Raw genomic sequence first — 15,066 nt, forward strand, 5'->3', positions numbered from 1 at the left:
CAACAGGCAGTCATTTAAACTGGGGTGTTTAGACTGATGATAGCTACAATTGTACACAATTAAGATTGGTGTTGTTGGTGAAGCTATACTGACAGGATGGTGTGGGATGTAGTGGACATCCTTAGCAAGGTCTGGTTCAGTTACCTTTTCAATGAAGCCCCTTTGCTCTTGTTCTACAATGATTCCTCCATACAAGTGCAGAAGTTCTGGATTGTGGTTGAGCTTGCATGCCAAGGAGTGAGTTTTGTTCTTACATAATTGGATGGAAGGGGAGGATGATCAGGTTTCCAAGGGAACTTTACACAGTACGCACCATCATATTGTCGTTTGATGTAAGATTGAGTTATTCTCCGATTCTTCCTTCAAGGGTTGCATGACACCTGTGGATTTAACCATCCAGAATGTTGGATCACCGTCACACTCAGCAACTGGCGTGGAGGAAATGTGCAACACATTTGAATTGGCAATGGATGGTAAAACAAGTGGTCCAGAGAGAAGGTAACCCAACTTTGATTCCATAGCAGTGGGACCATTACCACGCACAATGCGATCCCCCATAAATTGCCAGTAATAATCACCAATAAGTAATGATACATTATTAAAGTTGCTGGATTATGTCACTGGGTTAGCTAACTGGAGTCCTTGCAAATATTTCATGTTTGCTAAGTGTGCATGGTAGGTGTTTTGCAGGGGTGCTACAATCACTGGAACTAGCAAACCGATAATGGTATTTGCTCACCAGTTAGTGTCTCTACATTAATTTCAGCCGATCCCAGTTGTCTGGTCGATGTAGGCTCTGCTCCAAAGGCAGAAATATTAATGCTTTCAGTACGTTGGGGAGAGATTCTGAGTTTTCTAGAAGCTGGTTTGACATAAAGGATTGTTGGGCCCCTTCATCAAAGAGTATATTAGCTTCTGTACAAATTTTCAGTAAGCAAACAGAGCTAGTATGCAGCTTGGCTATAGGTTCCTGTGGAATAATGGCTGCAGTCACGGCTGTGGGGTTAACCGTAGTTGTGTCTGTTGTCTCAGACTTCACTGATTCTATAGCAACAGTCTGTGCTGCCACTGGTGTTACACAGTAATTTCAGATGGCTTGCTAAATTCTGCTCCACACAGACTAGTGTGGTGCTTTTGCCTGCATGTTTTGCACCACAATTTTGAAGCATCTCAATGGGCACAGAAGCGTGAAACCTTACAAAACACATGTACTTTTAGTATTACCTTGATGACTATGTTGTGGTTGATGTCCACTAGCACCAGTATGTAGAGTAGTAGTCATTGTAGACTTGTGGCCCTCAGCTATATTTCCCTTGTGGGTAAACAAACCACATTCTAACACTCTTATTTCCTTTAGGATCGCCTCCTTTACAGCTACGATAGTGCATTCTGAATTCCCATGTTCACGTGCAAGATTCTTGCGCATATCACTTGGCAGCCTCCCAAGTATGATAGGGACAAGCATTGCTTCGTACGAATCTTCCTTTTTTCCCAGTGCTACTAATCCTCTGATGCGAGCTTCAATGGTATTGTAAAATAGTTGAAGGCTGGACAAGGAGGATGAGGGACTGCTAATATCAGAGAGAGCTTGTATATGTGCTTGTATGATTTTGTGAGATTGTCCATATCTCTGTGTGAGAAGGTCAATGGCATGATCATAGTTCGCATCAGTTAGGGTTAGTCCAGTAATGGCCCTTAACGCATCCCCTTGCAACTGCACTCTCAAGTAGTTGAACTTCTGGGGTTTACTAAGAGAGGGGAAATTGTGTAGTGCTGTGTCAAATGAATCTTTGAAAGTTTGCCACATCAAGGGATTCCCAGAAAAAAAGGGCAGCTTTAACTTCGGTAACCGGCTTACAGGTTCTCTTGGTACTGTCGGTAATGTGGCAACAAACTCTGGAGCAGTGACATTAAGGGGGGGGCATTTCCATCAGTTGAACTCTTAGGCTCAAGGAAATGTTTAATTAGACTCATATACTCCATGATCGTGTCCTGGATTTCCTTTGCTTCCAGGATTTCAGTTTGTAAATCATCTGGTGATTGAATTGTTGCTGTGATCTGGTGATTGAATTGTTGCTGTGATCTGGTTATTGAGGTGTAGTAGTACGTCCTTCTTTTGGGCTAACTGTTCTAGAGTGCTGGTGAGTTTTGCAATTTGAGTGTCTGTTAAGGGGTTTTCATTAGCCAGAATCTCATCAACTTTCTTGAATGTTCGTGTGATATGGGGTCGATAGGCCCACGCGATTCCTTGACACATTGTATCTCATCCATCACCTTGGTCCTTCTACAAGGAAAACTACACAAACAAATATCTATCACTGAAGTGCAACGCTTGCCTCTGAGGGTACCGTTCGATTAGGAATGCCACGGTACCATGTCGTTTAAGTTTCTGGTTAAAAAAAATGGAAGAGTTCACTTCGCCAAGCGAATCCTGGTCACAGCACCAATGTAAGGAAAAGGGTAGGGCATTCAGCATCGTACAGACGATGGAGGATGGAGGAGCGACACACTACATAACACGTGTCAATCTTCAATAATAATACTTGCATGACCCAAAAGAATAAACCCACAATCAGTTACAAGAATACATACATTGTAATAATAATACCTAGGCCTAATACAAAATGCTAATATGAGTTAGTTACAGTCAATCAATCATTGACAACAGTGGCCTTTACTCTTTGTATTTCAGCTATGTTTACACAGTGACACAAATGAAGTGTCTATACAATCACTACAGAGAATATGGGTAATAACCGTAATAGCTACCACCACAGCTACTGGGAAGCCATATTGCAATACTGTGAATCGACACCTTGCATTGTCACCAAAAAAAGTAGGACACAAGAGGGCAACAGTAAGTCCATGATTTATGTATTGTACATACTACAGTTGATGATAAGGCACGTCACAGGACGAAGTGATAATGAACAGTGAAAAAATCAAGCCGTAGCCTTATGCATTGTTGAGGCTGAAGGCATCGGTTACGTAGTTATAGCCATGATCATGCAGTTAGTAAAACATTCAGTTAAATACGTAGGAAAAAACTTGTTAAAGGCTATTCTGAATTAAGGCATTTTTGGGCTTGGTTATCCTTAACCAATACTGCCAAGCCGCTTTGAAGGAAATCGAGGCTGTTTTGGGTGATTTTAAAGGGCAAGAAAGTCCAAAACTCTGTAATCCCAAATATATAGTATACTGTATGAAATGACAGTGGTGAGTAACAACTACCCAGGAACAATTTTTGTAAACTATTAAATACAACACTTTGCTCAGCAAGTTAGTGACTTACATATGGTTGAACAGCACTGAATGTGACTGGAAAGTATTGTGCAATATATGGAGTGATCTGGAGAACATTATTATCATATAACATCTATACAGTACATTTATCACTATTTTGTTTACCTGTAAGTAGAACACTACTGGATATAGCCAACTGAAAATGGTTACAGATGATAGTAGGATTACTGTTATCACAATAATATCCACAACAACTACAAGAACAATAACACAATTGATACAGTAATGGTAACAAGTGGACTAACCTAAACCAAAGATGAGAGCAATACTACCATGACCACAGGATACACACTTGTTAAGTAGAACACTAACTCCCTTGTTGCCACGGCACTTTCCACACAAGTAACCTTCAGAAAACAAGGGATGTTGCCTACACTTTCAGCTATACAAGGACTGTATAATAGTAGGGGTGGATTAAACTCTTTGCATTACAGTTCATCAAAATGCATTTCTAATTATAACATTAACACAATTGTACATCTCTTCTGTTTCATTTACTGATAATAGGAATTCTAATGAACGCACATAGAATGTTCATTGGCATATCTACGAAACTTTCAGCTACAGTATGCTACTCTTGTAATACAGTGTTACAAACAAAGAACAGTATAAGAAGAGCCTCTGTAATCAATCCAGTCACTACAGACATTATGGACATGGCTGAATTCTCTCCAGGTAACTTGCTTCTGGTTGATCTCTGGTTTTTTGTAGCTGACCTCTCCACAGGGTGATTTGTTTGTAGCTCAGTGCTATTTGGTGACTTTTTTTGTAGCTGAACTCTCCATGGGGTGACTTGTTTGTGGCTTAGCTGTCTACAAGGTGACTTGTTTGTAGCTGAACTTGGTGTGACTTGTTTGTTACAGGGTGATTTTTTTTGCAGTTGAATTATCTACAGGTTGACTTGTGTATAGATGATTTGCCTATGCCTACAGGGTGACCTTTTTATAGCTGAACTCTCCTCAAGGCAATTTATTTGCAACTGAGCTCTCTATAGGGAGACATTTTTCAGAACTCTTTACCACAGGTGACTTGCTTTAAGCTGAACTCTCTATTGTGTGACTTGAGAAAGAAATGGACTTAATTTTAAGGAGGACAAAGGTAAATCCATGATGTATGAATTATAGCTGCAGTGGTAGACAAATAAAGGCATTTACTGGGGGCATCGAACAGTGAAGAAATCAAAATTGTAGTGGTTGCCATAGTAAAGTTATGCTAGGCTGAAAACAGGCTAAATAAAAAAATTAAAATGTCCTGCAGTAATTCTACATCTATACAAAAGCAGCCAAGGCTGTGAAAAAAGGGTGCAGCCTCCAAAAAAGCCAGGGTGAAAAAAGATGTGAAATCAAAGGTGGCGGCCAAGAAATGGCTGTGATGGTACGTTAATGGCAAAAAGTTTAATAATGACAATTCAGGTGAATTTGTGCAACCACCTTTGATTTCACATCTTTTTTCACCCTGGCTTTTTTGGAGGCTGCACCCTTTTTTCACAGCTTGGCTGTTTTTGTATAGATATCACTTCTTTTTGTATTTGTATACTCCAAAGCCAGCCTGTGGCCAGCTTTGTAGTTCTTTTACTTGTCTTTTTCTGCAGAAAGGAGAAGACATCAAGACCTGAATTCTATGGATACTTTTTATAATGATGCATTTTTTTACAAAAATTAATACTGTATGAAAATTATCACATGTACTCTCTCCCACAGGTAGACAACTTTGTAGCAGAAATCTCCACAAGGTAACTTGTTTGTATATAGCTGAAGTCTACAGGGTAACTTATTTGTAACTGAACTCTCTACAGGGTGATTTATTTGTAGCTGAAGTCTACAGGATGACTTGTTTATTGCTGAACTCTCTTCAGGGCAACTTGTTTGTAGTTAAACTCTCTACAGTTGACTTGTTTGTAACTGAACTCTCTACAGTGTGATTTTTTTTGTAGTCGAAGTCTCTATAGGGTAACTTGATTGTAGTTGAACTCTCTTTTGGGTAACTTGCTGTTAGCAAAACTATCTACATGGTGACTAAATTGTAGCTGAATGTTCTAATAGAAAAATTTATTATGAATCTGAATGTTCTATTAGGGTGACTGCTCTATTAGAGTATATCTCGATGGCGCACTTGGTACACCTAGTTGACTTTTGTAGTGTAACTCAGTAGTTTTTTATCTGATTCCTTATAAACTATTGAAAGCTTGTTCTAAAACAATTAATCTACCTCTGTACCTTTTCAGCTGATTCCATAGTCTAGTTTGCCTGGTAGGCGTGACAAGTAATACTATTTTATTAGCAAAACTTGATCGTGTGCTTTTTACACATAGTTGGTGTTTTTGTTATAACTCCATGACTGTTATTGCGATTTCTTTCAAACCACAAAAGGTTTGCATTATGATAGTTGCTCCATATACAGACTGATTTTTAAATAATTCTGCAAAGCGGTTTACTCTGGAGGCGTGACAACAAATTTCCCTAGGAGTTTTGAAACATCGCACATAGCTCCCTTGTTCTTTGTCCGATCTGTACCAAAATTGGACTGTAAATGTGCAGTATTATGTTCCTACTGCCCTCCAAATTGTAAGTAAATCGACCAAAGCACGCGTGAGTTATTACAAATGTTCTAAAGTGTGCGAAACAAAGAAGAAAAATACAAAGAAAATAAGATGAACTTCGAGGGCGCGTATCTCAGTGATGGATGGGCGGATTCATCTCAAATGTGGAATGGGAGGTGCCCTACCCCGAGGGAGTTTGCACAGCAAAAATGGTTAATTTCTGTCTGTCATTATCGAGCTACGGTTGCGTGAAAATGGCGTTTTCTTGGTTCCTGTAAAATACACACTTGTCTGTCACGCGTCCGCACTAGCTGTACTTGGCCGCACGACACACTATCGTGTGTCTTGATATCAGCCACTAAGAAGCCAGCATAGCCCTGTAATCTCGTGTGTGGATGGTCTGCCTTCATTTTAAGTCTACCTCTTGTCCACCCCATCCACCCCCCAACCTCCTCCCCTTTGTGAACATATGTGATACTGTTTCGCTCATCCAACCTTTCAGATTTTCTTCATATTTGGTGGGAAACTCTACAAGCAGCTACAAGTGCTGGAAGTGGTCTGAAAGGTAATATTCAGCAAATTCAACAGAAAATGTTTAGCCAACATTATCAGGCCATCCACCAGTAAACCACTGATTCTTGCCATGCCAGGCCTTTCACAGGGCCAATAACTGCCATTTGAGCTCTCTACACCACCCAGAAAAAGACATCTGTAAAAACCAGCCTCAAGTAGTTTGAGCAGTAGAGAGGGTCAAAACTACTGTGGTAGTACGATAGTGTAGCTATCCGCTGGTGGTGTTAGTTTGATTTGCCTGATGTGCGATTTGGAATGGTTTTGTAAAATCTAAATCTGGTCACATATAAATACAATTAAGTACTGCTGTAGTATTACAGTGTACAAGTACAGAGCAGTGAAAGTAAACAAGGTATGTATACACTCTAAATAATGACATACACAATAATACCTTGTCTATCACAGACACACTGGAGATCATCATTATCATAATGATATACACTGTTACATATATTACCACCATCATCCTCCCTACTACACTGACAGTAACCAGGAGGACACTGGTAATACTCCATCATCCCATTCAGTGACTCCCCAGTGTTGATATTGATAGCCCATAATCTTTCCTGTAATGTATAATTGGATATGACCTCATGTGACTATCTCTGGGGAAACTGGCCTTATCACGCATTTACAAGTATCATGCAGGATTTGTCAGTTTTAAGTATTCAAAGTGTTGTAGTTTGAAGCTTTGTAGCTACGTACATGTACCAAATTTTCACATGCTTTACACCTATTTCTTACCTTCCAGAGCATTCATTGTACAAGTAGTCAACAGCCACCATATACGTACAAATTTTCAAGGGACATAATTTTCAAATTTCAGGATTTCACTTTATTTTTGAGGATCACTCGTTTTTTTCACTGAGGTTACCTATTAGAAAGCATACAGCTAACCCTGATCATTGCTAATTTTTGAGGATGAAAACTTCGTGAACAGCCAAGCAACCACAAAATCAGTGAAAATTATGTCCCTTGAAAATTTGTACGTATATACAGTATTAGTTTCCTGCCATTTTAGATAGTTTTTCTGCAAGGTTAATTGAATCAGGCAAGCTCCAATAGGGGATTGTGAGTGAGGGGGAGGGGAGTAGAGAGGACAGATTAAATATTGTTCAGGAATGGAGGCAAGATAGTTGAGTTGGTCAAGCCATTGTAGATGTTTGAAATTGCTACTGATATAATATGCATGGTGTTGCCTAAGAGAGGAGTTGCTGCACAGTGTGTGAAGCACAGAGCATTCTAGGGAGGTCTGGGGGCATGCTCCCCCAGGAAAATTTAGTTACTCAGATATGCAATTTTAGTGATATTTCAGTGCTAGCTATATAAATATGCTCAAATCATGTAGCCTAGCTACCTTGTTGTTCTTCAGACTTTCTATACTAGGTAAGTATTTGTAGATCTGACATACAGGAGGCACAGCATGAAATTTGCTAGTATAGGTAAATTAGAAGCTTGCTCAAGCTGGGGGTGTGTCTGGGGGTGCAACCCTCAGAAACTGCAGGGTTGTGCATTTTAAAGGCTTGAAATGCCTTAAAATTGATGCAATGATTTACAACTAAATCACAAGGCCAGCTACCAGTATTATACAATTCAGTAATCGCACCGCACAGCTACAGTACAACAAAAAGCTTTATGTAGCTACAAGAATGCAGTATACTACGTATGCTGGTTTATCTGGAAGAGTGATGAGGTGAGCAGATTATCACTTAAATATACTGGTGGACAATCACGAGATCAATCACTATTCAAAAATAGCATGATGTGGGGTAAGAGAGTTTGCCCACTATCTCGACCAGACGAGTGGGTAGGTTGTCAATGCCAGCCCTTTGCCCAGTAAAAGAAGCCAAGACTGACAAGCCAAGAAAATGCTGGTGATCATTTCATGGAGATTTAATTGTAATAAGGGTGCTGGTTTATAGAATCAAAGATGGCACCTGCCTTTTACGTGATAATCCCCACAATGCAACAGTGAGCATGACGTGATACATACATAGATCCCACAATCAATACTGACAGTGCAATGCGATGCAAATGCTATACCATGCTGTAAATACTGTATACGTAGTTTAGTGCTTAGTCTGAGAAACTAAGTATAGGTAACTACTCATGCAATACGTTTTCAACAACATCTAAACTGTACGTGTAGATATTGTAGAAGGGGGATTATTGGAGTCATCGCCAGTTGGGGATGAACTGGCTCAACCCTCTTTGCCAAACGACCCTTCCTTAGTCGTTGAGAACGTGTTTTCACTCTGTTATTGACACAGCTCAATATTTGAATCATTAAAAGAATAACATTTTACAACCATTAAGACAAGAACACAGTCACAAGCCACACTGTCTAAATGTTCCAACGCATTCTGAATTTCTCCTTGGTCATGTGTCTCTCCTTGCATCTCATGATTCTTTACCAACCATGGCTTGATTAAATCCAGACACTGACCTGTACAATGAGACAAACTTGTAAGGAGACACAAATTACATCAGCATTAGGATTATTAATGGGCTGGATTCTGGCACTAGTGGAGGTCACTCCATGTACACGATATGGTCCTCGGAAAGTCCTGTCCAATTTAAACATTGGATCAACTTTTAACGTGACTAGATCCCCTTCTCTTATTTTTGATTCCTTGGACCCCTTGTCATATTGGCTTTTCTGACTGTATTGTGCTCTGCTAATTTTCAGTTTGGCTAATTCTCTGATTTTCTTCAATTCACAAAATAATTCTCTTCCATACTCTGACTCCAAAGTCAATAATTTCAATCTCTGGCTGTAAAAATCTAACACAGATGGTATTCTTGCATCTCTGCCATACAATAGAAAAAATGGCGACTCCCCATGGCCAGTAGAGGCGTGTGGTGTAGTTTGGCAGGACACTAATACCGGATCAAGGAACTCGTCCCAATTCTTTCCATTCCTCTCCACTAGCTTAGATAACATCACTTTGAGAGTCCTATTTAGTCTCTCAACTAGACCATCTGTTTGGGGGTGTCCCCCTGAAGTTGGCAACTGTTGTGCTCCTAGGATGGCTGAGGGACACCATGTTGACACACCAGCTTAACTAAACAGGTTGCTACAGTTCTGGCAGTTCTGTCAACAACAGGAAACACTTTCGGCCATTTCGTTAGGTAGTCTTGGAAGACTAGTGCATACCTGTTACCACTATGGCTGATGTCCAACTCTTTAAAGTCCATCCCAACACGCTCAAATGGTTCTCCCACCGGTATACACTGCAAAGGTGGTCATGGCCGTCTCTGCTGTCCCTGTGTACATAAGCAGGCAACACATGATTCACATACCTGATGAACATCAATGCTCATCCTTGGCCAGTATTAATACTGGTTAACACTCTGTAGAAGCTTCTTAGGGGCAAAGTGTCCAGCAAACAAGGATTCATGGTTGTCAAGTAGTATCTGTCTCCTTAACTGAGTTGGAACCACAAGTCTTCGACGATTTGGGTCTATACCATCCTCATAGTACATCTATCACAAAATATCCCTTCAGTGCTTGAGAAACAATACGTTTAGCCACCACTCCATCCTCTGGCAAAGTGTTATTCTTAATACACAATTAACTGTAACAGCTCAGGGTCCTCCCTCTGAGCCACTTGTACTTTCTTCATTGTTAATCCAGCAATCTCCATTTCCACGTGTAAAACTTACTTGCTTTCCACAGGAGAACGTGAAAGGGCATCAGCCGCCTTGTTCACACTGCCAGGGTTGTGTTGTAGTGTCAAATTTGGAAGAAAGGGAGACATCTTAGGTACCATCTTGCCAGGGTACCCTTGGTCTGGCTCTTCAGATACGGCATGAAAGATGACACTAGAGCCTGATGATCCATATAGACAGTCACCTTATTACCCAAGAGGTAAACTTGAAAATACTCCCTGGCATACACCAGGGCGGCAACCTCCAATTCAGTTGGAGCATATTTCATCTCTACACTATTTGTCGGCCTACTGGCATATACCACTGGATATCTCACATTATCTGGCCCCTCCTGCTCTAAAACTGCACCAAATCCCTTCTCACTGGCATCTGTCCACAGAAAAAACTCTTTCTCCATAATAGGAGGCAGTGGTGTAGCCAGACTTTTCGCCATGCCTGGGCAATGGGTGGGCAAGCCATTTCCCATGCAACACACGTACACATGCCCATCTTCATAATTATGGACATCACTATAACATTTTTAAAATGCATTATGTATCATCCTACACTACTGCATGCAAGATGACTAATATCAACCTAATAGAAGCGAACGCCTAGCTAGCTATTGGCCTTCTAACATATTACATACATCTAGCTACATGTGTCTTAATACCAGACTACAAAGATTCTTGAATTAAAGCACGAGGCGCTCTATCACGTGATGACTATGCTCTGCCACTACAGTTGTTAGCCTAGAAAAGTGGAAACAAAAAGAAAAGAATTGCTGACTGAACAAGTACTCCATACCGTTTGAACTGAGCAGTATCCACACAGATAGATGGGTGCTAATTTCACAAATACCTCTAGACTGCTTTGCCTCCGGAGTTTTTACCACACCAATAGCTACCGTGATCACTTAATCCAAATGTAAACCGTCCAGCCCACTATAGTGAAACCAATTCTTTGTCCTTCACTCCTTGCCACAATGCTGCGCGGTTTTTTTGTAATCACGTGATCTTGCTTCTATTTATTGCCTCCTCTATTTGAGCACAATTAAGTTACTCGTAGGGAAAATCCCTTGGATAACCCCATCTCTGTTTAGCCAAAAAGAAGGAAACCATCGGCAAAAATGGCACGGTGAGTGTTGTATAAGTTGTGCTATACTTATTCTTGTACAGTGACTAGTTAAGTAACTTTAGCAAACTCTTGAGCTATCCAGCCCACGTCTTTATAATTACTCTAGGAGCTGATGGTGGGGCAAAGAAGTCTGATGCCCGGGCAATGCCCTGGCTTGCCCGGGTTTGGCTATGCCACTGATAGGAGGGTGTAAAAGGGGAGCAGTAACTAAAAGGTGTTTGATCTCTTTAAAGGCTTCATCACACTCAGAACTCCTTACAAATTGCTTCCTCTCTTTCTGAGTCAAAGCTGTCAATGGCCTACTAATGGTAGCCATGTTTCGGACGTGCCTTCTGTAAAAATTGACTAAGCCAAGAAAGTCCGTACCTCCTTGACCGACTGAGGCTTGGGAACTCTTTGACAGCAACTATCTTAGCCTCATTTGGCTTGACTCCATCAGTAGTGAATGTGTGGCCCAAGAACTTACACTTCTCAGGTTTAAGACATAACCCTGCACCCTCTAGCCTTTCCAAAACTTGTTCCATAGCATGGAAGCAATTAAGATGTCATCAAGATACACAAACACATAGGCCCACTCTGGCCCTGAAAACAATTGGGACATCAACCTTTGAAAAGTTGCTGGGGCATTAGCTAGCCTGAATGGCATTTGTCTGCATTGATAAAGCCCCAAGTGGTATGTAAAGGCTGTCTTATGCTTCGAGTCCTCAGACGTTTTAACCTGATGATATCCCCTCATCAAGTCTAGACAAGTGAAAACTTTAGGTTGGGTGCATCCAACCATATCAACAAGCTCATCAATCTGAAAGCGGTCAGGAACCATGTCCTTATTCACATTGCGATAGTCTACACAAACTCTAAGTCCTCCCTCCTCCTTCCTCACTAGGACTAACGGTGAGGCATAGGGATTATTACTTGGCTCTATACACCACAAATCCATCAACTTCTGCATTTCTACTTCCAACTCTTGCCTCGAAACATGGGGCAACCTATGTGGAAGAGCCTTAACAGGTGCAGAATTACCTGTATCGATGCTGTGTGTGACTAGGTCAGTCTCTCTGAGCTCATAATCTGTGAGAGCAAATACTCCATTATGGGTTAGCAGCAACTCCTCCAAGTGTTGTCTCTCTTGAGGGGACAAGTGGTCTCCAAATACCAACTGCTTCCAAAGTTCTTCACGTATGGTAGTTGCTATCTCAGGATTTTCAGCTTCACATAGTCGAACTTGAGTATCAAACTCTTCCTCCCACTCTGGGTCATCAACAACACAGCTTTGCACAATAATACCACCTGTTGATTCCTAGTGCCTCTGTGCCCCATTTGTTCAGCACCACACTAGCATTTGCTTCTCCACGCCACAAACACTCTACAAAATCACATGCCTGACCTGCCAAGATACTCTCTACTGGGGTGATAACCCTCACTTCATCAGGCCTGTACACTGGATTGTTCCACTTTGACCTTGACCCACTGTGATTTGCCAGGTGCCAACCGAGCTCTTTCACTGAGTAGCACTTTTCAAACAACATACTCACCAGTGCTCTTTGTTGGCTCAATTGGATTGACAGGGAGAACTACAGTCCCATCAACATGTACTGTCTATAGTCCATATTTTTCACCATGGCATTCATACCTAAAACCATCGCACAATCATGAACTATACCTTGCCAAATTGGCTTGGATGACTTCAACACAAAACAGGGTATAACATTTCTTTGCCTCGTTTGCTCAACAACACTATAAACTGCCACAATGGACTCTGCTCCAAGTTCTTGACCAGAGTCACCCACAGGCTGGGCTTCCACATTACAGTCTCTTTCCTTCCACTTGCTTGGTGCCCATCTATTGTGTTGCTCTATCAAAGGTAACAATTCAGCCTTACCAATGTTACCTGAGACCCACTGTCCAACAAAGCCCAAGTCTTTACTACTTCGACTTCAATGTCTCTCTTATATGTTGGTCCAGATAGCTTAGCTCCAACCTTCTCATCTACAGTGGCTGTACCTAAAACTGTCAAGACTCTAATCCATGGAATTGAGTCTGATGACCGCCCCTAACAGAGTGAACCCAAACCACTTCCCATACTTATCATATTAGCCTCTGGGCATGACCTTGCTATGTGACCTTCTTTGTGACATTTGTAGCACTTAATACCCTTCATCCCCATTTCAGCAATAGCCTTGTTAGACTTACGTTCACCCTTCTTTTGGTCAGATTCAGCCTGACTCTTTTCCTGGGTCTTAACATTTCGGTTGCCTTGGGTCTTGGTTTGTCCTTTACCATTGTATACTCTCCTCTTTGGTACAATTTGAGTATTATGCTGCTCACACTCAGTTACCCTTGCCTCTGCTCTTAACAGACAATGTAGTAACTCTTGCAATGACCAGTCCTTGATCTCACCAACTTCCTTTTGGAGCTTTATTGGAACCTTATTCCAGAGAATGGAAATCAAGTTTTCATTTGATAACTGGTCTGGAGCCGTCTGTTGGTAGTCTTTCATAGCTTCCAACAAACCTTGTACTGAGTGAAAATCACCATATTGTAATTCATGACAGGCTGTTCTTGGCTCCATATGAATCCCATTGTGACTACTGTAACTGGCCACGATGCTGTTCCACAGTGTCATATCTCCTCTGCTTAGTGTGCATTGCCAAGTGTGCTTAGCTGCCCCACCTATGAACCAGGAAAACCATCTGGCCCTTAGGTCATCAGACCACCCACATCTGTCATTGCCTCGCAGTAATCTGCTAACCAAACATCAAAAGCTTTACTAGACTCACCAGAAAACTTTGCCACTCGGTCCCGCAACTCTTTAAAACCTGGAGGTTGTTTAGCCTCAGTGCTGGGACTAGAATCTGCAGATACCACTGCTGGTATTGTTGAAACAAAAGACCCTGCTGTAGCAGAAAGTAGCAAGGGAGCTACTGTTGTTGGGGCTGATCCAGCACACGTGGTCACTACTGGAAACATTGCTGACACTGATGTGGGGTGCAGACTTGCTGCAGAGAAATGCATGAGAGCACTTGCATCTGTGAACAGAGGCTGACTGGTGGGCCCAAACAATGGGCCTCTGGAAACTTCACTGTTCCCACTAGTGACTGCTGACACTCTCGGTAACAAATCATCCTCTGTCCTTACTCCAGAAGTCAGTTCACCTTGATGAGACTCAAGTTCCAGGTTGTGCACTGGTGCTGTTACTGGTAGCTGAGGCAACCTACGCCTGCCACATGTCAAATTCTCAGCTACAGTTGTGTGCATGGGTGTAGTTGTTGCAGTTGTGACTGTATGCTCAAGCTTCAATACTTTTAATTCTTGGTGCGCTTCTTCCAGCTGGCTCTCCAGCCTTCCCTTATCAAATTTAAGCGTGTCTTGCTCGAAACTTAAGAGGTAAACCTGCTGGTGCTTTTCCTCCAGCAACTGTTCATACAACCTTTTCTATACTGTGCACTTTCGAGCGCTAACTCAGCATGTAACAACCACCGCGCTAGGGTACCCTTGCACCTACACTTCGTGCACACAAAAAGCAGTACCTTGCTCACCGACTGTATTAATACACTGTAACATTCATGGGAGGGTCTGTCGCATACCTTAATACATCTCAAATGCTCCCACACCTTGCAGAGGTCACACTGAAGCGCTTCGTCCTCTTCCTTCCCCTCTTCACCACACGTGACACATGCATCTTCGTTCGCCATTCACTTCCTCTCTGGAATCCAGTGAAAACTACCATCCAGTGATCCTCCTGGTATTTCCACAGCTCACAGGATATCTCGGTAGGACCTCCAAGTTGTAGAAAGGGGATTATTGGGGTCGTCGCCAGCTGGGGATGAACTGGCTCAACCCTCTTCATCAAGTGACCCATCCTT

At 41.8% G+C, this 15,066-nt stretch overlaps 1 protein-coding gene across 4 annotated transcripts in view; it reads right to left on the reverse strand.

Annotated features, from left to right (window-relative positions):
* The window catches only part of LOC136258667 (uncharacterized), a 62,857-nt gene that overhangs the window by 27,028 nt on the left and 20,763 nt on the right, over positions 1-15,066 (reverse strand). For all 4 annotated transcript variants that reach the window (XM_066052006.1, XM_066052007.1, XM_066052008.1 and 1 more), the window contains 4 exons: positions 6,807-6,981; positions 3,549-3,650; positions 3,409-3,497; positions 3,293-3,349 (listed from right to left, as the gene is read on the reverse strand). In XM_066052006.1, coding sequence (XP_065908078.1) covers positions 3,293-3,349; positions 3,409-3,497; positions 3,549-3,650; positions 6,807-6,981 — 423 coding nt within the window. The remainder of the gene's footprint in view (positions 1-3,292; positions 3,350-3,408; positions 3,498-3,548; positions 3,651-6,806; positions 6,982-15,066) is intronic.

The sequence above is a fragment of the Dysidea avara genome, chromosome 6 (genome assembly GCF_963678975.1).
Source record: "Dysidea avara chromosome 6, odDysAvar1.4, whole genome shotgun sequence".
NCBI lineage: Eukaryota > Metazoa > Porifera > Demospongiae > Dictyoceratida > Dysideidae > Dysidea > Dysidea avara.